Here is a 27,220-nt window from a genome sequence, read left to right on the forward strand (position 1 = left end):
GGTTGCCATTTCCTTCTCCAGGGGATTTTCCTGACCCAGGGATTGAACCTGGGTCTCTGGCATTGCGGGCAGACGCTTCACCCTCTGAGCCACCAGGGAATCCCACAGATTGATTGAGTAGGCAACAAATCACTCATGGGAACTCTATAAATCATTCTTGTTAATCTTTTCTAAAGGAAAAGAACCAACCCACAACAAATCGTTTGAAAATTTCCCATTGATCTCCCAAACAAATGAAAGTATTGAATTCGAGAGATCAACATTTAAACTTTATTTAAGGGCTTGCTTTTTTGTCCCCCAAAAATAAAAATTCATCCAGGTAAGTGATCCAAGTCCTATGAAATGCCTTTCTCATATGGAATAGATGGTGGAGGAGTGTTCTCTATCTCAACACAGCATGTGTAATGACGGGTGCCACAGGGGAGGGAGGCTGTGTGCTGTGCAGAGGGCCGAATCCCACTGCAAACTGTGGGGCCTCGGGCAAAACACACCTCTCAGATCATCAGCCTGATGAGTTGGTTTCAAAACCTCTTTTTCTTTCTTTTTGTATGTTTTAGTTTCAGTTATTTTAAAAAATAGACTAGTTTTTTAAAAACAGTTTTTAAAAAACTGAACAGATAGTACAGAGTTTCCATACACCCTTCTCAGGGCATAGTTTCCGCTATGTTCACTTGGCATTCGTGTTAGTATGTTTGCAAGTTTCTCTGTAGGATAAATTCATAGATGTGGGATTGCTTAGTCAAAGGGTAAATGTATTTGTAATTTTGGTGAAAAATGACAAACTGCCTTTCAGAGGACTGTACCACTGTGAACTCCCACCAGCCATGTGTGAGAACTGGAACCCCTTTCAGCTGTAGCAGTTCTTATTCTATCTCCTTCCCAGGACTCAGGTCCAGTGGGTACCTTTGTGGGAAGTTTTTCTAAGATATGGGCGTAGACAGAAACAGCTTTCAGGCAGCACTTTCAGGCAACCCAAGCACAGATCCTCTTCACATGTGGAATTTCCAGAGTCATATTTCCCCAGAACCATGCTTTCCATCTGGTGTGGCTGAGCTATGCAATGACCTGTGCAGTCAAGGCACCTACATGGCTTCAGACCAGCCCCATATGGTTGCTATTTGCCACAGGTGCTCTTTAAATTTAAAATTAAATCAAAAGCTCAGTTCTTCATTCCACTAGCCACATTTCAAGTGGCAACCATATTGGACAGCGCAGATCTGAAACATTCCCTCCATGGAAGAAAGTTCTATTATAGTGCTGGTCCAGAGAGGTGACCCTTTGTATGGCCCAAAATGGGAACGATGACAACCAAATGCAAGGTATAACCTTGGACCAGATCTTGGTCCAGTAAAATGACATGAAAGGCCCAAATGACAAAATTTCAATAAGGTGTGAAGGTGAGTTAATAATATCCTTTCAGTGTTAATTTCCTGGTTGGTTAATATTTGGGGAAGCTGAGTGAAGAGATTTGGAAATTCTCTGTACTATATCTGCAACATTTTTATAAGTCTGAAATGATTTCAAATCTAAGAGTTGACAACTTTTAAAAATTCTTTTAAAAAAAGAGGGGAAAATGAGACTGTGTGCCTCTGGGAACCACCAAAATATACAAGCCATGCGTGGAAACAGCTGTGTAGTAAGCACATCTTTCATAAAAGCCAGGGACTGAATTAAGGGCAGTCCTTTCATAAGGGATGGATGGAGACTTTCATCAGATAGGGGAGACAGATGGTGAATTTGACTCCAGACCTCTTGATTAGCTGCTTATCCACCCTGAGCCCAGCGTCTTCTCGAAAAGACATCCCTTGCATCTCAGGGGGCTGTTGCAAGGCTCCAATGAGATGCAGGAGATGAAATTGAGCTAAGAGCGGCCAAGGACTATACCTGTGGGAAGAGACTACCTACAAAACCTCAGACTGGCCTGTGAACCAATCCTGTGAAAAAGATGACAGACATTTGCCTGCTGGTCCTGCATGACTGTGGGTTTAAGTAGAAGCAGCTGGAGGTTTCTTAACAGTGATTATTTTTAGCCCTTAGGGAGTGGTCTTCCCCTGTTCAGCGGCCCTCACTCTGCGATCGCATGTTCCTTCCAGTTACATGGCTGTGCACCTAGGGTCCTCATTTGTTTTCTTCCTGAAGCTTTCTGCAGAAGACAAGAATCCTATTGCCCCTGCGTCTTGTTGCCTAACTGCTGCCTCACAAGGCTGGTTTGATGTTTTAATTGTCTGCCAGAGCTTGTGTTAAAAGAAGAAACAACAATAATATTTAAGAATATGTTGGAAAAAGAACCAAGTCATCTCTAATTCTTCCCCTCTGAAATGACTGGTTTCCCACGTTGCATGTGGCAGCTGGTGAAGACCCACCGTGCAGGGGACTTTCCCTTTGGCCCTCGACAGTATGCTATGAGCGCTTTTCCTGTTGCCATGCTCCTCCATTACTATGGATGAATGCCTAGTACCCCATCCTGTGGTTGCCCTGTATATATATAAAATGCACCAGGCCAACAGACATTACAGAGTTGAAGCCTTTTCATCATGAGCTGATTTTGTGATTAATGAGGGATCATTGCTAGAACCTGTTTTGCTGCTTGTCTGATGGTTCCACATGGTGCCTTGAATCCCAAACCCCCAAAAAAACTTTTGGGATTGACAGACTCAAATAGGTTGTGATGCCCTTAGAAATTTTATTTGATCAGATCTTAGTAGTTCAGCTCATCTTAAACCAGTTTTGGCCCATAGGTCTTAATGTTTGTGAAAAACACCCCTGTAGGCTGTTCTCGCCTTACCCCAAACTGGGCGAGGGGTGGGGGTGGGGTGGGACATGGGATCAAAGCAGTATAGACAGCTGGATAGGAAGAGATTGTAGCTTCAGTGACCTTGGGGCTGTGAAGGTCACAGGGACCATCTGGGACACCCTCTTTGCACAGACGGGGAGCCTGGGGCCCAGAGGGACTGTCAGTTGCCTGAGGCTCTGCCTGGGTTCCAGGAGGAGGAAGGGCTATGACCAGCAATCTGGAAGGTTCAGAGCCAGTGCTATGGCACTGTGGTCTGAGCAGCCTTGGAGGGCCTTGCTGCATTCCAGCAGGGCCTTGCTGGGGCCCAGAGCTGCCCTGAGCAGGAAGCAGGCAAGAAGGAGACACTTACCAGCCAGGTCCCTCCTGCCAATGGCCACGAGGCCCTTGAATAGTGCTCTGGTGGGGTTCTCACCACACCGTGTGGCCAGATGAGCAGCATGCGGTGCTCATGTTCCCCGTAGCTCCTGGTTCCTGAGGACCAGGGAGGAAGGGAGAGAGAGAAAAGGTGCCCACCCTGTCTGCTTTACCAGACCAGGTCTGAGCCCACCCTAACTTCCACCAGAACACCAGGCCCTTCTCCAGATTTCGGCAGAGCTCAGCCCAGAGATAGGGAGGGGAGGAGCAGCAGCCTCAGATGGTATGGGGGTGGGGTTTTGGGTCCGAGACATGAGGACCTCCCCAGCCCCAGACTTTCTCCTGATCATCCATCGTGTATCCTATTGGTGTCACTGGGAAAAGGGAAAGAACTAGCATTCACGGTGGCACCAAGATGCACTGTAGAGTGCGTCTCTCTGCTCACAACCACCTCTGCTCCGCACGCTGTTCTTCACCCTGCGCCCGTGGTTCTCAGCCATTGGTGCTCACTGGAAACACCTGGAGCCCTCAGCAAACACTCACACCTGGGCTCCTCTCCATCACTGAGATTCCTTTGTACTTGGGAATGGGTGCGCCTAGGCACTGAGCGGTGCTAAGGCTTCCTAGGTGATTCCAGTGTTTGGAAAATAAGTGCCTACTCTCTTCAGTGCCTGTGGTAGCATTAACTTGTTATTAAACTGTGACCAGGTCAGCGCTCCCAGGTGGGGACAGAGGCTTTGGCACAGCCCTGGGGGCACAGTCATCATGTCCAAGTTAGTCATCCACTGCATCCCTGATGTTCTGGTGTCTGTGGGCCCCCAGCAGGCACCTCCTCCTGGTGTTGCCAGTGATATGCCCATGGTATGTTTCATTGACCCATTTATTCACTAGCCCTTGTCACCAGCCTTGTAATTCATCAGTGCTCTTTAATTGTCTAAGAAATCTGCATCTGTAACAGAGTTTACTTTTGGACTCCCGCTTCCCTGATAGCTCAGTTGGTAAAGAATCCGCCTGCAATGCAGGAGACCCTGGTTCAATTCCTGGGTCAGGAAGATCCGCTGGAGAAAGGATGGGCTACCCACTGCAGTATTCTTGGGCTTCCCCTGTGGCTCAGCTGGTAAAGAATCCACCTGCAATGCGGGAGACCTGGGTTCGATCCCTGGGCTGGGAAGATCCCCTGGAGCAGGAAAAGGTTACCCACTCCAGTATTCTGGCCTGGAGAATTCCATGGACTATACAGTCCATGGCGTTGCAAAGAGTTGGACGTGACTTTCATTTTCACTTTTGGACTCGCTACTCTATCCACTACCCGATTTACACATGTGTATGTCAGGAATCTCGGTGTTAAATTTTTAGCTTTCTAAGTTGAGTTAGACCCTTTTTGCCTTTTTTCCCAGAGTATGTATTTATATATTCCCTGTCTCTTCTTTCAGATGAACTGTAGAATCCCCAGGTGGCGCTAGTGGTAAATAACCCGCCCCAATGCGGGAGAACTAAGAGATGTGGGTTCGGCCCCAGGTTTGGGAAGATTTCCCCTGGAGAAGGAAATGGACCCACTCCAGTATTCTTGCCTGGAGAATCCCATGGGCAGAGGAGCCTGGCAGGCTGCTCTCTGTGGGGTCACAGAGTTGGACACGACTGAAGTGACTTAGCACACACACATGTAGAATCCTTTAGTCAAATTTCAAAAACTTCCTATCTTGATTTGATTAAAATTGAATGAGGGACTTCCCTGGTGGTCCAGTGGCTAAGACTCCATGCTCCTCTTGCAGGGGCGGGGGCAGGTCTGGTCCCTGGTTGGGGAGCTAGATCCCACATGCCACAATTAAGACCCAGTACAGCCAAATAAATAAATATTAATAATACCAAGTAAAATAAAATTGGATCAAAGCTTTAGTTGGGGGGAAATTGATATCTACATGACACTTTTTTTAGCTGGAAACACAGGAATGTTGTACCACTTACCAAGTCTTCTTTCAAATAATTTGTATTGTCTTACTCATGTCAAATAATTTGTATTATCTTACTCATGTCAAATAATTTGTCTTACTCATGTCACTCATATTTTAGAAACACACTACTGTAAGTGGTATATTTTTAAAAATACCTCTATATATTTGTCCACTTCTTGATGGTATGGAGGAATACTATGGTGTTTATATATTTAATCATATTTAGCCCTTTCATTGAATTATTTTTTTCTAAGAGTTTTTCTGTTGACTCTTCTGGACTTCCTATGTATATAATTATAGCATCTGAAATTAATAAATCTCTCTTCCTTTTCAATATTTACTCTCTTAATTTCTATTTCTGTTTCATACCTCAATACCAGGGCCAAAATTTCCAAACAGATGTTAAATAATAGTGGCAACAACAGTTCCTTTCCTTTTTACAGGAAGTAAAGGAAGTGCCTTTAGCTTTGTAGGTGAACGATGGGTATCAGCTCAAGCCGACTCATGAGGTATGTGAAGTTCACAGGTCAGTTGTGGAGGGAGGGGCAGAGGGCTCAGCCCGTGCAAAGGCCTGGGGAGGGAAAGAGCACACGGCATGTTGGAAATAGCATGTGACTTGGTGAGGATTTTCCCCTAGAAGCGCAGAAAACTGAACACACCCCATGTGCCCCCGCCCCTCCTCCTGGGCTGCTCTGGGGCACCGAGGTAAGGTGGTACCTGTCCACTGTTGCTCTATGGCGTGGATGTGGGCCTTGGTGAACTCCCAGCAGCACGCCAGCTTCTTCCACTTGTGGGGCCGCAGGTACTGGGAAGCCAGTTGCCACAGCACTGAGCAGAGAGGCTGCATTTCCCGCTGATGACCCTACTTAATAGTCAAACTCTTCCCAGAGGGGTTACGGATGTCCCTACACAAGAGGCGGTCCTGGGGCGCACATCCCAGAAGTACAGCAGCCATTTTGGGGAAATCCCTGCTGGGCTCTCTCTTGTTCCATGAGCCTGGACCCAGAACTGGCATCATCACAGACCTGGGGCTTAGTGTCCATTACTCTGGTTTTTGACTCTATGCCTAGCTTTGAGTGCTGGAACCTGAGCTGCTTACATATTTTTCCATCCAGAATTCCTTTCCTTACCGTCCTGTCTCTCAATCTCATTGCCATAGTCAAAAGACCACCTGTGTGCCACCTCTTCCAGGAAGCCTTCCCAATTTTTCTCTTTATTTGTGTTCTTATAGGAGGAGTGTCAGTAGAACACCTCAGCAATTGTGGCTAAAACTAGGCAAGCCAAGAATCAGGCACTAACTAAACTTGCTGAATGCCAACAAGTAGAGAAGGGCGGGTTACAGAATTCTTTCCATGCAAAGCAGGTGATAAAATAAGAGGCTGCCAAAATTATGTAGTAGCAAAAGTTAAACCCACAAAAGCTAGACTGAAGCCAAAAAAAGCCCCTTGAAAAATGTGGATACTTAGTTCTGGCTGCTAAAAAGCTCAGGTGAGTCCTGGCATCCGCAGCTTTGAACCTCACATCCTGGTTAACAGTATCTGGGAGGTGATGACCTGGGAGCTTTTCTCCCACGTGGGGTGGTAAGAATTGTTTCTATAGAACAGTGTTCTCAGCTGCATCTTAAATTGGAATCATCTGAGACCTTTAAGAACCACAGAAGCTAGGCCTTTACCTCAAGATTCTAGTTGAACTGGTTTAGGGGCAGAAAGGAGGGATTTGTGATTCTAACTGCACCACTGCCTTAGTGTTGAGAACTTTTAAAGCCTGAGGTGGATTAAGATTAGGCATAGAGATGAATCAGTTCATTTAATCATTTGTATTAATATTTGGGAGTAATCCGTTGTATGTAAAAAAGTTGTAATGTTGACGAGATGTGAAAGAGAAAAATCTTCTAATTCCTATGGAAATTTGTTATTGAATGATTGGTTTGGGGACAGTTATTTTTTTGAGAAGTGCAAGAGAATTTTACTGTTTGTATACAATATCAGAGGGCTCCCCAGGTGGCTCAGCAGTTAAGAGTCTGCCTACCAGTGCAGGAGACGCAGGTTTGATCCCTGGGTCAGGAAGATCCCCTGGAGAAGGGAATGGCAACCCACTCCAGTATTCTTGCCTGGGAAATCCCATGCACAGAGGAGCCTGGCAGGCCACAGTCCATGGGGTCAGAAAGAAGAGGACACAACTTATTGACTAAACAACAACAATGATACAATATCAGAATGTCTACGACATTTAAGATTCACTTTATAGGTTTAATTTACTGGATTAATGGAATAATTTAAGAATTTAGGAAGCATTTGAAGTGCTTAAAAAGAGAACCTATTAAATGTGTTAATTCAGTTTAATACATTTAAGGTAGTATAATTAAGTTTAAACACAGGACCGAACTTTAAACAAAAGGCTTTCTTGAGGTACTTCCCTAGCTGTCCAGTAGATAAGACCCCATATGTCCAATGCAGGGAGTGTGGGCTTGATCCCTGGTCAGGGAACTAGATCCCACATGCTGTGTGGTGCAGCCATTAAAAAAAAGTCTTTCTCAAAAGTGACTGTTAAAATTTACTAGTTGTATAAATGCAATAATAATAATGTAAAAATAAATTTAAAAGTTTAAGGAAAACTAAGATTTAAATTTTGTAAAAAAAATAGTATTAATTTCAAAACTGAAATAAATGCAAACTTTTATTTTCTGTATATAAAAACAACCACTAAAGGTAAACAAAAAACTCTCCACCCACCCCCATTTGTTGATGCTGGAACTGCAAATGCCTGACCTTACATTTGCTACTACTCTTTCCCAACTCCAGAGCAGATATCCATAATGAATCCCAGCACACTTGGCCTCTGGGCTCAGAAAGTTGCTTGAATAGAACACCCCAACCCACAGCTCCAATCCCCTGGAGCTGACAGTAAGCTGGAACCAAACTGTCATTTCTTTATTCAGGCGTGTATGCATTCATCCATCAATGAGGAGCTAGAGCAGCGTCTACCAGTATCTCCACACTGGTATGGACCTCAGTCAGCCTTATTTCAGGTGGTTTGGGTGCTCACCCATCTCTTTATAATCTCAAAGAACCCTAGCGTTAGGTAAGGCAGCGATTATCATTCCCTTGGAAACCAAGGGGTTCCTGAATTGGTCAGGGCTGAAGTTCAAAGCCAGCTCCACCTGAAGCCAGGGCTACACATTTCCAACACAGAGAGACCAAGCACGGGGTCTCAGGACCTTCTCCCACCTGTAGAAGTGATCGGCTTTTAGGATCCTGTCCACCAGGCTGCTGTGGTTGCTGCGGGCAGCCACTGACAGGGCAGTTTCTCCTTGTTGCAGGTGAGAAAGGAGACGGGAAGCCAGAGTCTGTACTCGAGGGTGTGTGGTGGTCTCTAGCTCTGACAACAAACCTTCCTGTCCAAAGCAAATGGTTTCCAGCAGTCTACACTGGAGGACAGAAACGTTTTCTGGGAGAAACTCCAGGTATGGACAGTCACAGTAGACTAAGGCAACAATAATAATTCTAGCAACCACCCCTTGTGTTCCTTTAGAATAGGAGGCCTTAGAGCTTAAAAACTCAGCCTATGGTTCATGTTGATGTATGGCAGAAACCAACACAATATTGTAAAGCAATTATCCTTCAATTAAAAATAAATAAATTAAAAAAAAACAACACCCAGCCTACATAACTCTTCAAGGTTGTCTGTGAGATCATGTTACCAGCCCCATTTCTCAGATGAAACTGAGACAGGCCTGGGACCTGGAAGACTTTGCTGCAACGCTTGCACCTGGACATACCACTCCTCAAGCAACAAAATACAAAGAAACTACATGAGACTAAAAATAACTACATGCAGGGACAGTTGGGGCAAATTCTGGACCCCAAAGATCAAAAGAGAACAAAAAGCCCAGCTACCACTTTTGAGGAGTGTGGAGCTAAAACAGAGGGTCAGGAGCGAAAGCAGGGTACTGCACATGCCCCCTGCACACAGCACCAGCTAAGCGGTGAGCCAAATACCTAAGCTACCCTCCAGCCCGACCTCTGGACACACCCCTGCCCTCAACCTGTATAAATGGAACAAACTTGCCCCACCTCACTTACCCCTGCTGTAGCAAGGGCCCCAATATAGCCTTGTCTGAATTTCTTGTCTGGCCTCTAATCAATTTCTATCCACTGGGAAAGGCCAATAGCCTTTGTTGGTAACAAAACCAGAACCCAGAGAAGGGGCCTGGGCCCCTATGTCATATTTGCTTCCTCCCCTCAGTCTCCCAGCCCTTGGCTCCAGGCCTGTGGCACAAAGCTGGCCTCAGCCACCTCCGGGGACCTTGGAAAGATGGGAAGCTCTTCTTTGAGCTTGGCCAGCTGTCTTGGGGCCCAGCTCAAAGCAGGAAGCCCTGCCCAGGTCTAGCCTCTGGGCTTGTTCCCTGCCCCCACCTCTTTCCCACACCATCCCAAGGGCTGGGCCATGTGTGCAACGGCCTTTGCCCTCGTGAGCCCGTGATCTCCTCAGCCTCATACCAAGTCTTCAGGTCTTCTTGAACCTCTGGCCACCTGAGGAGTTGGCCACCCCAGAGGCACCATGACCCCAGAAGCTTCTGCAACCTTGTTTCACATGTAGGGACTTGTGGGGTGATGATGAACTGTCCCTCTAGTCTTCTCCCCGCCTCCCCAGCAGACAATTCAAGGAGCTCAAAGTCCGATGGAGCCCATGAAACAGAAGACAACTGTATCACAGACAAGGACCAAAAGAGGGGTGGCCCAAGTGCTGAGAGCCCTCAGAGGAGGCAGGGGAGGGTGATGGCGGGGCAGGAAGACTGCCTGGAGGAGGTGGCCTTTGAGCTGATATGTAACAGTGATATGAACACTCTGGAAGCAGGAGGCAATTGCCCAAGGTGAAGTTGTGAAAGCTGGAAAGGGAGGCTGGTTGTGAGCTGCTGCTGCTAAGTCGCTTCGGTCGTGTCCGACTCTGTGTGACCCCATAGACGGCAGCCCACCAGGCTCCCCCGTCCCTGGGATTCTCCAGGCAAGAACACTGGAGTGGGTTGCCATTTCCTTCTCCAATGCATGAAAGTGGAAAGTTAAAGTGAAGTCGCTCAGTCGTGTCTGACTCTTAGCGACCCCATGGACTGCAGCCCACCAGGCTCCTCCATCCATGGGATTTTCCAGGCAAGAGTACTGGAGTGGGGTGCCATTGCCTTCTCCACCTTATCTCTTAGGTTTAAGTTAACCCCAGTGATGAGGAGCATCTCTGCTATGTCCCACCAGGCAAGTTGGAGGGGTGTCTGCTTCCTCTGGAGAAGAAGCCAAGGGAACAAAGAGCAGAAAAGAATGTAGAAAAGAATGTAGGCATGGTGTGTAGCTTAAAGCTGGGACAGGACCAAGGTGGAGGGGGGGTCCACTCCCAACTGGGTCTTAACAGAATTTCTCTCTAAGAAGTTATAAGGAAGGATAAACTGGGTTTAATCATAAACATACTACTCAGGAGAGAAAACTTAGTTAAAAAAAAAATAGAACAACAACAAAAAATACCACTCACTAGCCCACCCACGAGTGAAGCGACTTAGCAGCAGCAGCAGCAGTAGCAGCCCACTCAGGTCAACCTCTGTTACAGTCTTAGCACATTTCTTCTAGTCTTTTGTTTAATGCAGTTATTTTTAGTTTTATGGCTTTACATATTTGAGATCATTCCATATTACATTTTGTATCTGTATAACTTTCTGTATATTACAAACTCAATACACACCATTTTTCATAGCTCCATAAAAGCCAATCTATGTCTGTACCATAATTTTATGCAGGAGACCCAGGTTCGATTCCTGGATTGGGAAGATCCCTGGGAGAAGGAAATGGCAACCCACTCTAGTATTCTTGCCTGGAGGATCCCATGGACAGAGGAATCTGGCAGTCTATAGTCCATGGGGTCACAAAAGTCGGACACAACCTAGCAACAAAACCACTACCACCATAATTTACCCAATCACTTCTCTCTTATTAAGTATTTGGGCCCTTTTTGAAATGAAAACTGATACAGTGTTACAATGAATATCTTGGTGCATGAGCTCAGTATATTTCTTGAGGCTCAATTTTCAACTGTGCAAATACTGACTGTTTTAAAGATACATGTTATATTCTGTCAAATTGCTTTCCACTACTAGTGGTTGTGGATGGTGGCCCTGAGGATTGTGTGATTAGAGAGTAGATTGTGGGGATGGGGGTTTTAAAACGATTCTGACCGATCACAACTTCAGGACTCAGAGGCCTTTTGTTATCCAAGACGAACCCAGTCACTGCTGCCCTGGTAATTTCCCCTAAGTGGGGGAAAACAAAAATTCATGAAAGGAAAAGGCTAAATATAGGAAGACGTTTACTTTAGTGTTCTATATATCATGACAAAAACTTGGGAATACCCAAATGCTCAACATAGAGGAATGGTTAATAAAATGTTGCTACCTTCAACAAATATTCAAACAGCTTTTTACAAGCTAAGAAAGCAATTCCTCAACTCTGGGCCTGGCTGGTAGACCACAGCCAAACTCAGCCAGCCTGGGAGGGTGCCCAGAGATGCCATGGGGCCCGGATGGTTTCTGTAGCCACTTACATTGTCAACAGCGTCCAGATCACAGCGGCGTCCATAAGGACCTGCCGCAGGCCAGTGACGTGCCTCAGCGAGGTGCACAGGAGTGGCGCCCTGCTGCGGGGGGAGACACAGACCAATTGATGGGTCCCTCCCAGGACTGCCCAGCTGCAGGCTGGTGCTAGAAGATGGGAGTTAGGAGGAGTGCAGACAGTGCTTCTGAGTATGGCCTCTCTCGCTTCTCAGGCAACATGAGTGGCCTAAAGCATTTACAGCCCAAAGCCTGAATTCCTGGGGCCCACTGCTGATCTCAGGGTGGGAGGGAGCCCGAAAGACCTTGATGTACCAAGCATTCACCACGCAACTTTGGGCAAGTCACCCTGCTTCTCTGCTACTCTTCATCCGGCAAGTGACACCTGCTGCAACGAGCAGCAAGGTCCTTTCTAGGAACGCCACCTTAAAATTCTCTGATAACTCATTTACTTTCCAGGAACCTAGCAAACATACAGGAATGGTATTCTTATTTAGTACTTTCATCTCACAAATGAGAACACTTAGTGAGTTCATAAAACTAACATGACTCACCCAAGGACACATAACTAATAGAGACCTTGTGTTATTGGACTTTCTACCCCCAGCGTCTAGGTAGGTGCCTAACAACTATTTATGTATGTAATCAATGAATGAGAGAGCCATCCAGGACCAGAACATAGGTCTCACTCCAAGCCCAACAGGCGCCCAAGGCCTCACTCAGGTCTGGAGGATTCCATCCCCAGTGGCTCCCTGTGAACACTGACTCCATGACAAAGTGGGGACACTGCCACAGCACCCTGCTGTCTAGGTGTACAGTGACGCACATATAGTGGGACAGGACAAAACCAGAAAAATCAGTGGTATAGATCGATACTATTAATAACTGTGGAAAACACCCTCACATAATGAGCAATCAAAGGTTATAGAACAGAACGCACACACACACAACAAAAATACTCACGACTACCATTACTAGTTTTGGCCAGGAAAAAAGCAGTTTATGGATATCAGAACATTTAACCTATATGATTATTTTTAGGCAATGTGATTGTATATTTAGATGTGTTAAAATAGCTACTATACCTCAAGCAAAAAAAAAAAAAAAACCTCTAGCAAAATTAATGAAAAGTCATACAGAAGATAAAAATACCAGAATCAATAACATTCCTATATTGAATCCCTACAAGAAATGACATGTTTTAAAAAGATAGTCTATTCACAATGACAGTCAAAATATATAAAGTACCTAAGAAGAGTATAATTGGAAATGACTTTTACTAAGTCAAACGAAAAACCATAAGACACCACTGAAAGATATAAAACAGGACATAAAGGAAATGGCAAGACATGTTCCTAGTGAAAAAATAAAATATCGCAAAGATGACCATTTTAGCTTATATTATTTACAGACTTAGGGTAATCCCAAACCCAAACTGCAAATAAATGCCAAAAAGTATTCTAAAATGGGCTTCCCAGGTGGCGCTAGTGGTAAAGAACCCGCCTACCAATGAGGAGATGTAAGAGACGTGGGTTTGATCTCTGGGTCAGGAAGATACCCTGGAGGAAGGCATGGCAACCTACTCCAGTATTCTTGCCTGGAGAATCCCATGTACAGAGGAGCCTGGCGGGCTATGGTCCATAGGGTTGCAAAAGAGTCGGACGCGACTGAAGCGACTTAGCACATCACAGCATTCTAAAACGCATCTAGAAAAAAATTTAAAAACCCAGGAAAAACTGCCACAGAATTTCAACAGATCATTGCTAAGTAACTGTGAAATTAAAATAAGGTCAAAAGAAGGTCTGCTGTGTGAGTGAATGGGAAGACATGGGAAACTGGCTCAAAGAACTATTCAGATGATCTGGGAAACCTAGTGGAGCTATAATGGTGGCTTTCCAGGAAGCAGCAGACCACAGAGATAGAGTAGCCAAGGAGGCTGTTTACGGCCTTCATCCTCCTAGAAACAGGTGCGAGGGCTTGTGGTCGAAAAAGGGAGTGGCAAGAGATCAGTATTGCTTTTCATTGTCTTACACGTTATTTATAAAAACCAAAAGAACCAAAAAGAACAAAAGGATCTAGTGAGATGCCTTCTTCCCACCATTATCCCACCACATCCATCTGCTCGGTTCTCCCCACTCCCATAGTAACATCTTATAAAGCCACTGTACAATACACTAACCAGAATACTCACATTGATAATACCCATCTTACTCAGATCTCCCCAGTTTCACTCCCAGTCATTTGTATACATGTGTATTTTATGCAATTTTTTCATTAATGGATACACATGTAGGTTCATGTATCCGTTACACAGTCAAGATACAGCAGCATTCCATCACCACATGGGTCGCTTGTGTTCTCCTTTTATAACCACACCCTCCTCCCTCCTCTGCCCCTGTCCCACCCTCAGCAATCACTAACCTGTTCTCCATGTCTGTTTTGAGCAGCAAGTCATGGGAGACTCTTCAGTGTGCCCCGCTTTCATCCACACCCCACACTTACGTGATCAGCCACGTTACTACTGCCTCCTGCCTGGATGACCGTGTCCTTGGAGCCACCGAGGGCTGCATAGTGGAGGCAGCTCTGCTTTTTTCTAGAAGGAAACAGGCATCAGTGCAGCATCCCCAGGACCCCTCACAGTGGGGTTTACAATACACTCTGGGATTCATTATTCCATTCACAACTCATAACCCCCCATCCCGGGACTATTATCCCCATTAAACCCAAAGGAGGGAGAAATCAGTAACTTGCCCAGGCCTGGCGACTAGTAAAAGGACCACGCTATGGTCTCAGGAATTTCCTCGCCTCCAGTTACAGACTCTGGAACAAAAGCCAAAAGCCTTCACAATTCCTGAGCCAGTACAGAGAAAAGACTCTGAGAAGATGGTTTTCAAAGAGGGGGACTGACAAGATCTGCAGTACAAGGCAAACCCCACCCAGCATGTACTATCCAGCTGGAGCTGGTGTCAGCGGATCCACAGAGGAGATTGGCAGGGCCAGAGCGAGGGCTTTCATGGGCCTTCATCTCGGAAGGTCCCGCTAAGTGACCAGCTGTCCCAGGTTGCCCTGGACTGAAGGCTCCCTAGAATGTGAGACTCTCTGTTTTAAAATCGGGACAGTATGAGGCAAACCAGGATGAGTTGGTCACCCTGCCAAAGTCTTGTCTGAGCGAATGCACAAGGTGAGTGGGAACCCATCCATCTCCTGGTGGGAAATGCAAGCCCTTTGGGTTGGCTGCTCCTCTGAGACTCTGCTACGTGACCTTGCGAGGCGGGGTAGGGGGTGGGGGCCTGGGGAGTGGGGGAGGTGGGGGGCTGGGTGGGATGTTGGGATGAATCACGCACGAGGCCCAGGGAGGTGGGCACCTCTAACCACCAATGACCACCAGCTGGACTTGACCTCCCAAGCCTCTTAAACTCCTGTGCTGTTACTGCTGGGGAGGCGCCATGGCATGTAGCATCCTTGCTCCTCCCAGTGCCTACTGCTGGGCACAGAGAGAGGGCCTTGCTAATGGATGACCATAATTGGGTGCCTGGGGGCAGCCAGGTTCCTTCTCAGGGTTGTCCTGCTCCCTCCGACACCCCAGGAATAGTAGTCTCCAAACTTGCCAGGGGCGTTTTGCAAATTAAATGTTTTGTGGCTTATAAAAGCATTATTGGCCCCCCAGAAAGGGAATTCCTTGGTGGTCCAATACGTGAAAGACTGCTTTCACTGCCAGGGCTGTGCTTCAGTTTCTAGTTGGAGAACTAGGATCCGGCGGACCACGTGGCATGGCCAAAATAATACTAATACTAATAATAAAGCATTATTTACATTTGAGGGCAGTTAGAAGGCGATGGCACCCCACTCTAGTACTTTTGCCTGGAAAATCCCACGGACGGAGGAGCCTGATAGGCTGCAGTCCGTGGGGTCGCTCAGAGTCGGACACGACTGAGTGACTTTTCTTTCACTTTTCACCTGCATGCATTGGAGAAGGAAATGGCAACCCACTCCAGTGCTCTTGCCTGGAGAATCCCAGGGACAGGGGAGCCTGGTGGGCTGCCGTCTCTGGGGTCGCACAGAGTCGGACACGACTGAAGCGACTTAGCAGCAGTAGCAGCAGCATGGTCACTATTGTTATTAAATTTACATTTGCCATTTTGCTATTTGTTTTCAGAATGTCTCCTCTCTTTTTATTCTGTTTCCCCGAGACTGCCTTCTTTTGTGTCAAATATTTTTTAGCATATCCTTTTCATTTCTCCATTTTTCCTATTATTTATATTATTCACTATTAATGTTATTTTTGCCGCATTATTGAAATTTAGAACGAAAGGGAATTCTAGACCCTCAGATGCTCAACCATCCAAGAAAGATTATGTCACTGATCAAACAATAAAAAGCAAAACAAAAGAAAAAAACCAACTTCTTACTTAAAGAAAGGTCACAATCCTCCCCCTGCCCCCGCCCCTTCTCAAGGACACAGAATTTCTAATGGCCAACTCACAGAGCACAATGGGAGGGGAGAAAAGAGGCCTGTCAATGGCACCCCACTCCAGTACTCTTGCCTGGCAAATCCCATGGACAGAGGAGCCTGGTAGGCTGCAGTCCATGGGGTCACGAAGAGTCGGACACGACTGAGTGACTTTTCTTTCACTTTTCACCTGCATGCATCAGAGAGGGAAATGGCAACCCACTCCAGTGTTCTTGCCTGGAGAATCCCAGGGACGGGGGAGCCTGGTGGGCCGCCGTCTATGGGGTCGCACAGAGTCGGACAGGACTGAAGTGACTTAGCAGCAGCAGCAGCAGTTGGGAGAAGGCAATGGCACCCCACTCCAGTACTCTTGCCTGGAAAATCCCATGGACGGAGAACCCTGGTAGGCTGCAGTCCATGGGGTTGCAAAGAGTCGGACACGACTGAGCGACTTCACTTTCACTTTCCAGAGTCACACCCAGGCCTCAGCTTTGATTGCTGGGGTGGGCAGGCACAGCTGGAGACACACCCCCACCCCACCCACACTGGGCAAGGCAAACCTGTCAGGCCTCGAGCTCTGGAATCAGAGAAATAGGCTTCTCAGACTCAGCTTTGCTCCTTACTAGTGGCCCCACTCCAGTACTCTTGCCTGGAAAATCCCATGGGCGGAGGAGCCTGGAGGGCTGCAGTCCATGGGGTCGCTAAGAGTCGGACACGACTGAGCGACTTCACTTTCACTTTTCACTTTCCTGCGTTGGAGAAGGAAATGGCAACCCACTCCAGTGTTCTTGCCTGGAGAATCCCAGGGACGGGGAAGTGGTGGGCTGCCGTCTATGGGGTCGCATAGAGTCGACACGACTGAAGCGACTTAGCAGCAGTAGCAGCAGCAGCTTGTGCCCTGGGAAAGTCAGTGAACTTTTCTCATCTGTAAAATGGGGGAAATTTTTCTGAGATAATATTCAATCATTATAAAAGGGCTTTGTGAACTATCAACGATCCAACAATAAGACTCTAATGGGTACTGAGCTCCTATTAAGTTCCAGGCACTACACTAGCTATTTAGCCCTCACGGCAACATAAAAAAGTAAGTATATATTATGGGTTTCCCTGGTGGCTCAAAGAATCTGCCTGCAACGCAGGGGACATAAGTTCGATCCCCGGGTCAGGAAGATCCCTTGGAGAAGGGAATGACTACCCACTCCTGTATTCTTGCCTGGAGAATTGCATGGACAGAGGAGCCTGGCAGGCTACAGCCCATAGGGTTGCAAAGAGTCAGACACAATGAGCAATTAACACACACACACAAGTATATATCATCTTCTATTTATAGCTTGGAAAAGAGGCTCAGAGAGGTTGAGTAACCTGCCCAAGGTCACAGAGTTCAGCAGGAGAGAAGCCAAGTCCAGGACCTGAGCCTGCTGCCTCATAGCTTTGCTCACACCACGTTCAGGAATTATTGTGGCTGCTACAGTCACAGCCAACACAGTCACAGCTCGGCAGCTGAGGACACACGCTTGTCCTGAGGGGGCGCAGCTACCTGGGTGAGGGTGTCCCCGCCCCTAGGGGGAGCTGCACACAGGGGAGGTGGATCCCTTCGGCAGCTGGGTTAAGGGCGGTCAGACCTTGAAACAGAGGAGTGGTGGGAGGGCGGCGGGAGGCCGAGGCAGAGCTCACCACTCTTGCTGGGGCTGCCGGGCTCTTTGAGCTCTCGCCTCTCTGCTCCAGCAGACGATGGCCTGGTTATCCATGGCGTCCTGAGCCCCACGCCCGATTCTCACCTGGAGGGGCATTTGGTGCACTCAGTCCCTCCCCCACGGCTCTGCTCGTGTCTCCTCACCCTCCTGTCTCTGTTCCCCCCTGCTCCACCCTGGTCATGTGACCTCTCACTCCTTTAAACACACACGGTGATAACGACTTCTCCATAATCCCTGATGCCCAGTTTTTCTCTGAGCCTGGAGCTTTGTGCTGCCACTCATCTTTTCCAGGCGGGCTGTTAGTCTGAGAACATGTCCTTGTTCTTGGTTCCAAGGCCCCTGCCGGGAGAAATCAGACAGCACCATGGGCTGTGGGCTCCTGAAAGGCAGGGGACAAGTCAACGTCACACATCTCTGCCTCTGCCAGGTGGTGACTCACCGCATTCTGCTCCTTCAGGTCCAGCCTGACGGCCACGAGTCACTGCAGCACAGCCAGGTGGGCGGCCAGGTGAAGGGCTGTGTTGCCCTACTGTAAGGAGAGGGGCTCCTGAAGGGTTGGTGGGATCACCACACTGGCAGGTCCTGGGGACCCGTTGGAGCGGAGGTCCAGAGAGGGGTGACACGTCCAGGGTGACGGAACAGGTCTGTGACAAGCTATAGCTCTGCTGGACCAATGCCACCCTGCTCGGAGAGCTGTGCCCCAAACTACCAAAAACCAGGGGCATTTTCAAGGACCAGGTTCTCATCTCTTTTTTCACAGTTTAAGATAGACACATTACTTTAAAAAACAACAACAAATCCCTATTTTCCATTCTCCAGGTTAAAGCTGGTCCCAACTCAGTGAGCCCAGATCTATGCCTTTCCTCTAATCAGGCCATAGCCCCAGAGACCCTCCTTGTACTCAGGCTGTGCCTGGCGGCCGCATGGCCCAATCTCTCACCTCCTACATCTGTTCTAGATGTTAGCTTCTTACTGAATAGCACAGCCCACCCTGACCATGCGATTGAAAATTGCACCTTCCTCCTGATCCCCTTATCCTGCTCCACTGTTCCTTTCCCCCCATAGCGCTGACCACCTAACACCCTCTACCAGCTACTTGTATATTATATTTATTGTTTATTGTCTGAACCTCTTGGCTGGAACAGAAGTGCCACAAAGGCAAGGATTTCTGTCTTATTTTATTCTCTAAAGTTTTCCCAAGTGCCTAGATTAGGGCCTGGGGCACACGGGAGATATTTGTTCTGTAGATGTTTGTTCAATAGTAAATAACGGACACGCAGAACCTGACCTGTGTCTCCTGGAACTTGAGAGCAGCCTCACCCTTGAGAAGTCTCAAGGTGACAGTGACAGAGCCGTGGCAGATGACTCCACTGAGCGGCCAAAGGGCACAGTGTCCCTTGTGTGGGAAGTGGCCTCACTGAGGGCAGACTGCTGGAGGTCATCCTTAGAGAGATCTTGCTTCAGGAGGGTAAGAGGCCCCAGGGAAGAGGAGGCAGCCCGGGACATGGTATGTCCCTACAGGGGAGCCGCAGAGGGAGCCAGGGCAAAGACCCTGGAGTCACAGACAAAAGCATCCCAAAGGGAAGACTCAGCTTCAGTCATTCATCATGTCCAGGAGGCGGTGGGAACAATTGAGCTGAACCAGTTAAGGGGGCCTTTTGGCTCAAGGGCTCCCCTCTGCCCTGGCCTCAGTACCTTCCCCAGGAAGGAATTCAATTTAGGAACTTTTCTGGTGGTCCAATGGTTAAGAACCTGCCTTCTTCCAATACAGAGGACTCGATTCCTGGTTGAAGAACTAAGATCCCACATGCCATGGGGCCATTAAGCCCAAGTGGCATAACTACCGAGCCCACACACTCTGGAGCCCATGCACCACAACCAGAGAAGCCCACGCACTGCAACGAAGACCCAAATCAGCCAACAGGAAAAAAAAAGACACACAAAAACAGACATTCAGTTTAGGCACAGATCTTTTAAGGACCCAGTGAAGATGTGAACACGGACTTAAAGTAGTTAAGCCATCCCCTACCCCCATGATAGATCCACACATACACAAACTATCTTACGGGGTCAAAGATGAAACATTTACATTTCCTTTATGATCGTCATCAGATTATACTAATATGTAAAACTAATTTTAGAAAATCCCCTGACCACTTGGTTCTATTTCTTTTCCACTTGCTGCCGCAGGCGAGGACCAGGCTGTGGGTGATGTAGCCGCAGTGTGAAGCCTCTGTGTTCAAAGAGGCAGGAAGGAAGTGGGTGAACTGTGGGGGCCCGGTATGTGCCCTGTGGAGACAGGCCAGGGCTTCCCTCTTCCTTCTGGATTATAAATATCTACTTCCTGTCCTTTGAAGCTACAGGTGGCAGGGAACCCCTAACAGGGCCTCACCCTCTGCCCAGGCAGGGCAGGGAGCTGGGCGGAAGGAGGCCATGGCCTTGGGCCTGAACTCTCCCCTCCCGCTGAGGGGATGTCCAGCCTCTCCTCCTCTATGGGGCCCTGTTAGCATCTCCTTGCTGTTTCCCAGGGAATTAGTCACTGTCTCTGGGCTCCCAAAACCTCTCTGCCACAGCACCTGCAGTGTGACTTGCGTTGTCATCCGTTCTAACAGGTCTGTCCTGCTATGCAGGCTGGGGGTGGGGGTCGGGGGTTGTAGCAGGAGTCAGACCTCCAGGGGCTCAAAGTCTTGAAAAGCTGACTGTGCCCTCTCCCCCAATGAAATTCAAAATGAGAGCACTCCTCAGTGGAAAATATTAATACAACACTTAACGTGCATGCATGCTCAGTCGTATCTGACTCTTAGTGATCCCCATGGACTGTAGCCCACCAGGCTCCTCTGTCCATGGGATTCTCTAGGCAAGAACACTGGAGTGGGTCGCTATGCCCTCCTCCAGGGGATCTTCCCGGCACAGGGATTGAACCCATGTCTCTTATGTCTCCTGCATTGGCAGGCGGGTTCTTTACCACTAGCGCCACCTGGGAAGCCCTACCCTTAACAGGGCATGCAATTTTAAAAGCTGTTTTCTAGAATTTCTGATTGCAAGATTCTGTGTAAATTCATCAAAGCTGAATTTTTCTTGCTTTCTGGTTTTGGTGTTCCTGCTCTCCTGGGGCCCTGAAAACATCTTATTTTTTTTTTGGCTTCCTGGGTAGATGTGTCCTGGCAAGAGTTGTCCTTTACTGTTCTCTGTATTCCACCTTCCTGGCTCAGGGCCTAGCCCAGAGCACAGCCCATATTTCTGAAATGAAGTACATCTGCCTGACCTGAATCTTGGAATCTGACTTGGCCTTTTTATCCTAGAAAGATGAGTGTGGGCAGACAAATCTGATGCAGATCCCCAGGGCTCAGGGCCCCAGGAGGCAGCATGGTGAGAGGGAGAAGCACAGGGGCAGGCATCAGGATGCTGGTTGCAAACCCCAGCTTGACTCTAGTTTTGCTGTGTGACCTTGGTTAAAGTATCCCCCTCTCTGGGCCTCATCAGTAAAATGAGAAGGTTGAACAGGCCCTTCAAGGACATCTTCCAGCTCTAAGATCCTGTGGTCCATTGGTCTGTGAGCTTTGTCACTGGCTTATAAACAGGACTCCTTGTATCCTGGCCAAGCATATTTATCAGAAAATTAACAATGGAATTCCTCCCTTTGTTGGAAGCACTGTTTAGAATTTGTGGCAATGTATTTGCCTATTGATTCACAATGGTCCATTGATACAAGTCATCTGCAGAGTGGTCACCTTAGGTCCCCACCCCTCATCGCTTCTCAGGTTGGTAAAATTCTGCTTGTAAGCTCTGCTACTGCTACTGCTGCTAAGTCACTTCAGTCGTGTCCGACTCTTAGCGACCCCATGGACTGCAGCCTACCAGGCTCCTCTGTCCATGGATTTTCCGGGCAAGAGTACTGGAGTGGGGTGCCATTGCCTTCTCCGTTGTAAGCTCTACCCTGAATAAACTGCTCCCTCCTCAGTGCTCTCATCCCTCTTTTGCCATAATCATAGTAGATTACTAAAACAACAAAGAAAGCAAATAACCAGCAGATGTGTGGCTACCATGCCCCTCACTCTTCCCCATTCCCTGCAGCGACAGACATCCCCAGTGAATCACAGCCCTGCTCAAACCCACCTCAGGCATCACCACCAACCAATCAGATTGCCATCCTGGATCCCCACATTTGGTCACAGTTCTGTACTAGGATTGTGGTGTTGAATTCCTTGAGTAAGAAACTGTGTCTTGGGCATCTGTGCTCTTCACCCATAGCACAGGGTTCAAAAAGTGCCGGCTAGATGAAAACCAGACATGCGCTGGTCTTTGGGCCATCAGGCCCTGCAGCACACTAGAGTCAGAAGTAGACACAGGTGAGCTGCCAGTGACCACCCTGCTCAGGAGCCCAGAGCCTGGCCCTGCCCTGGGACCCATGGTCACAATTCCTTGTCTTTGACACTGTGGCCACAGCCAGAGCCCACGGAGAGGTCCAGAGCATCCAGCTGCCTGTGCTCTGCAGCCCAGTGAAACGCAGCTCTTCCTAGCTGGCCAGGGAGAAGAAAGTGAACCTTTCTTGCCCTGCCCTCAGTTTCCCCAGCCACTCTGGGCTTGCAGTGCCCCAGACACTCTCCCCTCCCCTTGCCCTACACATCCTGCCTGGAAAGCCCAGACCCAACTTCCCAGCAACACCCCACTTGGGAGGGCACCTCCCCCACTGAAATCTTCCTGTGGCTCCTTGCTGACAGTTCAATGAAGGACCCGTTTCTGAGGCTGGGGCCTGAGATCTTCACAAAAGCCCCCAAGAACCTCTCAGGGTTTCACTCCCAAGATTTCAATCCACCTGCCCTTTTCTACCAAAAGGCCCTTTTCTACCTCAAAAACTCTAGCAATGGTCTCTCCTGCATTTAGAATGTCCCCTACTTTCTAATCTTACTGACACGATCTGGTACATCCATCAAATGCCACATCCTCCAGGAAGCAGAAAGCAGAGGCTCCCTTCTCTGATATGTCTAGTCCTTGTCAGAGTCTCTCTGAGGGAACTGACCATTTCTGCTGGTGTCCTGCTCACCTGTGCCCTAAAGCCCCTTCTAGACAAGCAGCTCCCTGAGGCAGGGTCCAGTCTGCACTACCCATGGCTCAAAAGATGCACTCAAGGAATGTACAGGAGGGGCCCTGCCGCAGGAATCCCAGGTCCAGGGGAAGGACACACAGCCTTGTGGCCACACTCGCCCTGTTCAGGTCAGGCGCCACGCCCTCTGGGTCCTCCATTATGAACGGCAGCGCTGGCACATGGCCTTTTGTGACTGCGAATTGCAGTAAGATCAGGCCAGCCCGAAACAAGCCCAGAGGGTCTCTGTAGTCTGTGAAGGGAGGCCCTGCTCATACACTGGCTATCTCCCAAACAATGAATATTTGTGATCGGAACAGCTTTCCAAAGGAAACCACGCTGAAAATGGGGATGAGCCGCTGGGACAACCACAGCACCCACTTAGCCTCACAGGGGCTGGTGCAGGGCAGGATGCCAGAGTTCACATTCCAGGTCCTGCATTTATCAGCTATGTTGTCTTGGGCATGTTACCTGTACCTCTCCGAACTCCTAGTAGGTCAAATTAGGATAATACAGGCTTATTGTGTTTCACTTTATTGAAGGTCTCTTAGTCCTGGAAGTAATATTTAAGTGAGGGATGAGGGAGGTTTGCAGATCCTATGTTTGTAGCCCAGAGCTTCTACCCTGGTCTTGCATTACCACTAGATTGTCTGAAGCATGTTTTTGAAATAGATTGCAACCATCAATGGGTCATAAAAATCAATAGTACAGTCTTGTACATCTTGACAGTGATTTGGGTCACAGGGAAGTAGCGTTTGTTAAATCTCAGTGTGTATTTCATTGTATACAAAGAATTTGAACTCTAGTTAATAATATGCTGATGTATTTAGAGGGAGGTACCCTGATGTCTGCAATTTATTTTGAAATGCATCCAAAATGTATTAAAAAAAAACTCTAAAAACTCAGCAATAATAAATTATCCCAATTAAAAAATAATTTGCACACCAAATAACGTATAGGAATGACAAGTAAGCACATGAAAAAATATCTGAAGTTGTTAGTCTTCATTGAAATTAAAACCACAAAGAGTTTCTAACAGTAGAATATGAAACGGAAAAATATTAACATTCCAGTGGAGAAAGCTGGCACCATTTTAACCAAGTGCTCAAGCTTGATATTATGATTTACAAAAAAATATATATATTTGATCTTCATTCTGGTTCCTGGCACAGAGCTCCAAAAACCCTAGGAATTTCCTAAATGGCCAGAGTGATAAAAAATGTCTTTTATGATGTTAATGAGGTGACCTGAAGCCCCTATCGGAGAAGGCAATGGCACCCCACTCCAGTACTCTTGCCTGGAAAATCCAATGGACGGAGGAGCCTGGTAGGCTGCAGTCCATGGGGTCACTAGGAGTCGGACACGACTGAGCGACTTCACTTTCACTTGTCACTTTCATGCATTGGAGAAGGAAATGGCAACCCACTCCAGTGTTCTTGCCTGGAGAATCCCAGGGACGGGGGAGCCTGGTGGGCTGCCATCTATGGGGTCGCGCAGAGTCGGACACGACTGAAGCGACTTAGCAGCACAGCAGCAGAAGCCCCTATGTAACCTAAGGAGGGAAGCTGGCTGCCCAGGGGACCAATGGTGATTAGAGGTGGAACTTCCAGTTCCACCTCCCCACCTCTGGGGAGAGGGGAGGGGAAGGAGGTTGTCAGTGACCAAGGGCTGAGAATTTAATCTATTGAGTCTATATAATGAAGCCTCCATAAAAACCCAAAAAGACAGGGCTTGGAGAATTTCCAGGTGGGTGAACCAGGTCACATCCATGGGCCAGGTCCCAAACTCCATGGGGACAGAAGCACCTGCTTTTGGGACCTTGCCCTATGCATCACTTCATCTGGCCATTTATGATTCATATCTTTAATATCCTTTGTAATAAACCAGTTATAAAGTAAGTCAATGGTTACCTGAGTTCTGAGAACTGCTCTAGCAAATTAATTGAACCTAGAGAGGAGGTCCAGAGAAGGCCCTAGCACCCCAATCCAGTACTCTTGCCTGGAAAATCCCATGGACGGAGGAGCCTGGTAGGCTGCTGTCCATGGGGTTACTAGGAGTCGGACACGACTGAAGCAACTTAGCAGCAGCAGAGAGGAGGTGAAGGGAACTTCTGATTTATAGGCTATCATATAGCCAGGCAACCATCTGCACTTGTGATTGCTATCTAAAGTGGGGGCAGTCCTAGGACTTCCTTGGAAGTCCAGTGGTTAAGACATCATCTTCCAATGCAGTGGGTACGGGGCAGGGGGATGCAGGTTCAATCCCTGGTTGGGGAACCAGGACCCTGCATGCTGTACAGTGCAGTCAAAATAAATAAACAAATAAAGTGGGGGCAGTCCTGTAGGACTGAGCCCTTAACCTGCAGAATCTGACACTATTTCCAGGTAGTGTCAGAACAGAACTAAATTTGTGAACTCCCAGTCAATGTCCACAGGGAATTGAGTTAACTGCTGGGTGAAAAAACACACATCAGAATTGGTGTTAGAACTGGCTCAAGAGAACATCACCAGTAACAAATCACAATGGTATCAAATGCTTTCTGATAGGAGGTGATGAGAAGGACATTTGACCTCTGTCTGTGGTCTTCTTCCCCAAATTCCATAAACCCAATTTAATCATGAGAAAAACATTAGACAAAGCCAAATTGAAAGATATTCTACAAAATGCTTGACCAGTACTTGTCAAAAGTGGCAAGGTCATGAAAAACAAGACATTCTGAGAAACTGTCACAAGATTAAGCAACATGATTGTGCTACTCTTCTCATCAAGAGGAGGAATCTGGTATTTTCCTCCCCCTGAAATAAGGCTGACCCTGTGATGGACTTTAACCAGTAGAACAGGGCGGAAGTAATATCTCAAGAAACCTTGGGACTTCCACTCTTGCTTTTTTGATATCCTATTAGTGGGTGAAGAGGGAGGGAGGTGGTCAGAGAAGGAAGTTTCTGTGAATATCAGCTACCACCTGGAGACATACCATTCCTGACATTCCTCCTTCCTGCAGAGGCCCCAGACATGTGAGACTGTGTTCTCATAAGTGAGCCTAGGCAAGGCCAGAGGAAAAAAATATAAAAATATATGTTATAAAAAATAATAAATCACTGTTACTTTAAGCCATTACATTTTAGGATGATTTGTTCCCCAAAATAGATAAGTAATATGGAGTGGATCTGCTTAACTAGAAGATCCCACTATTCAGAACCCTGCTTTCCTCTTATACCTAAGACCTCAACTCCTTCATTCTAGAACACTGTGGCTCATTCTGTGTTGATAGCAAATATTATCTTGACAGCTACTGGATTTCCCAGAAACACTGAGATTCTCTCTAAGGCTAAGCCAGGACTAGACTTGAATCTGGGTATCTTCACAGGGTGCCTTCTGAGGGTCCTTCTCTCACCCCTACACTATTGGCTCAGATCCTGTGGCGGATAACCTAGGGACATCCTTCAGATGGGAGCTGTCTGCGGGCTGTCAGACATGTCCACTATGGCCAACAAAATCCTGACAGCTGGACTTCCCTGGGGGTCCAGTGGCTAAGAATCCACCTGGCAGCCACCTGGGAAGCCCGAAATGGTAAATATTGTTTGGTAAATATAAAGAGACCCTTCTCTTCATCTAAATATTTTATTTTGCTGCTGCTGCTGCTAAGTTACTTCAGTCGTGTCCAACTCTGTGACCCCATAGATGGCAGCCCACTAGGCTCTTCTGTCCCTGGGATTCTCCAGGCAAGAATACTGGAGTGGGTTGCCATTCCTTCTCCATATTTTATTTTAAAGATAGTCATTTAAGGCAATAATAATAATTAAAAAATCCTGCATCTATACACACTGTGAGGTGTGTAGCATGCATGTTATATATAAGGAAATGCATTGTGAGGCCTTCCCTGGTGGCTCAGTGGTAAAGAGACTGCCTGCCAGTGCAGGAGACACGGGTGGGATCTTCCCGACCCAACAGGGAAGATCCCTGCTATCATCCATTTATTCATTCATCTCGGATTTGGAACCTACAACATTCCAGGCATTATAATTCATCATGGGGAAATAAAGTGAGAAAAGCATCACATTTGCCCACAAAGCTATAATCCTGGGGGTGACAGGGAGTGACTAAGGCCAGAAGAGAATTTAGAAAAGGAAAGGATTAACTTCTAATTGATGAAATAATAATACTACTTAATTTCTGAATTATTATTCTATGCAAGGACCTGTTCTCAAGGTTTTACTCATTATATCTCTTTCAAATTTCGTGACAGTCTTGGAAGATAGGTGCAATTGTCTCCATAATATAGATAAGGAAATGGAGTAACTCGCCTG

At 47.4% G+C, this 27,220-nt stretch overlaps 1 protein-coding gene across 1 annotated transcript; it reads right to left on the minus strand.

The window, feature by feature from the left end:
- Positions 1 to 2,997: 2,997 nt before the first annotated feature.
- Positions 2,998 to 25,658, minus strand: ANKDD1A (ankyrin repeat and death domain containing 1A). Its single transcript, XM_010834610.1, is given in 12 exon segments — positions 2,998 to 3,209; positions 3,212 to 3,265; positions 5,818 to 6,022; positions 8,318 to 8,662; positions 10,277 to 10,372; positions 11,680 to 11,772; positions 14,189 to 14,279; positions 17,674 to 17,852; positions 18,270 to 18,356; positions 22,237 to 22,350; positions 23,036 to 23,181; positions 25,592 to 25,658. Coding segments are annotated over 12 exon segments (1,689 nt in total).
- Between the last annotated feature and the right edge of the window lie 1,562 nt (positions 25,659 to 27,220).

This window comes from Bison bison, unplaced genomic scaffold, assembly GCF_000754665.1.
Source record: "Bison bison bison isolate TAMUID 2011002044 unplaced genomic scaffold, Bison_UMD1.0 scf7180017864034, whole genome shotgun sequence".
Taxonomy (NCBI): domain Eukaryota; kingdom Metazoa; phylum Chordata; class Mammalia; order Artiodactyla; family Bovidae; genus Bison; species Bison bison.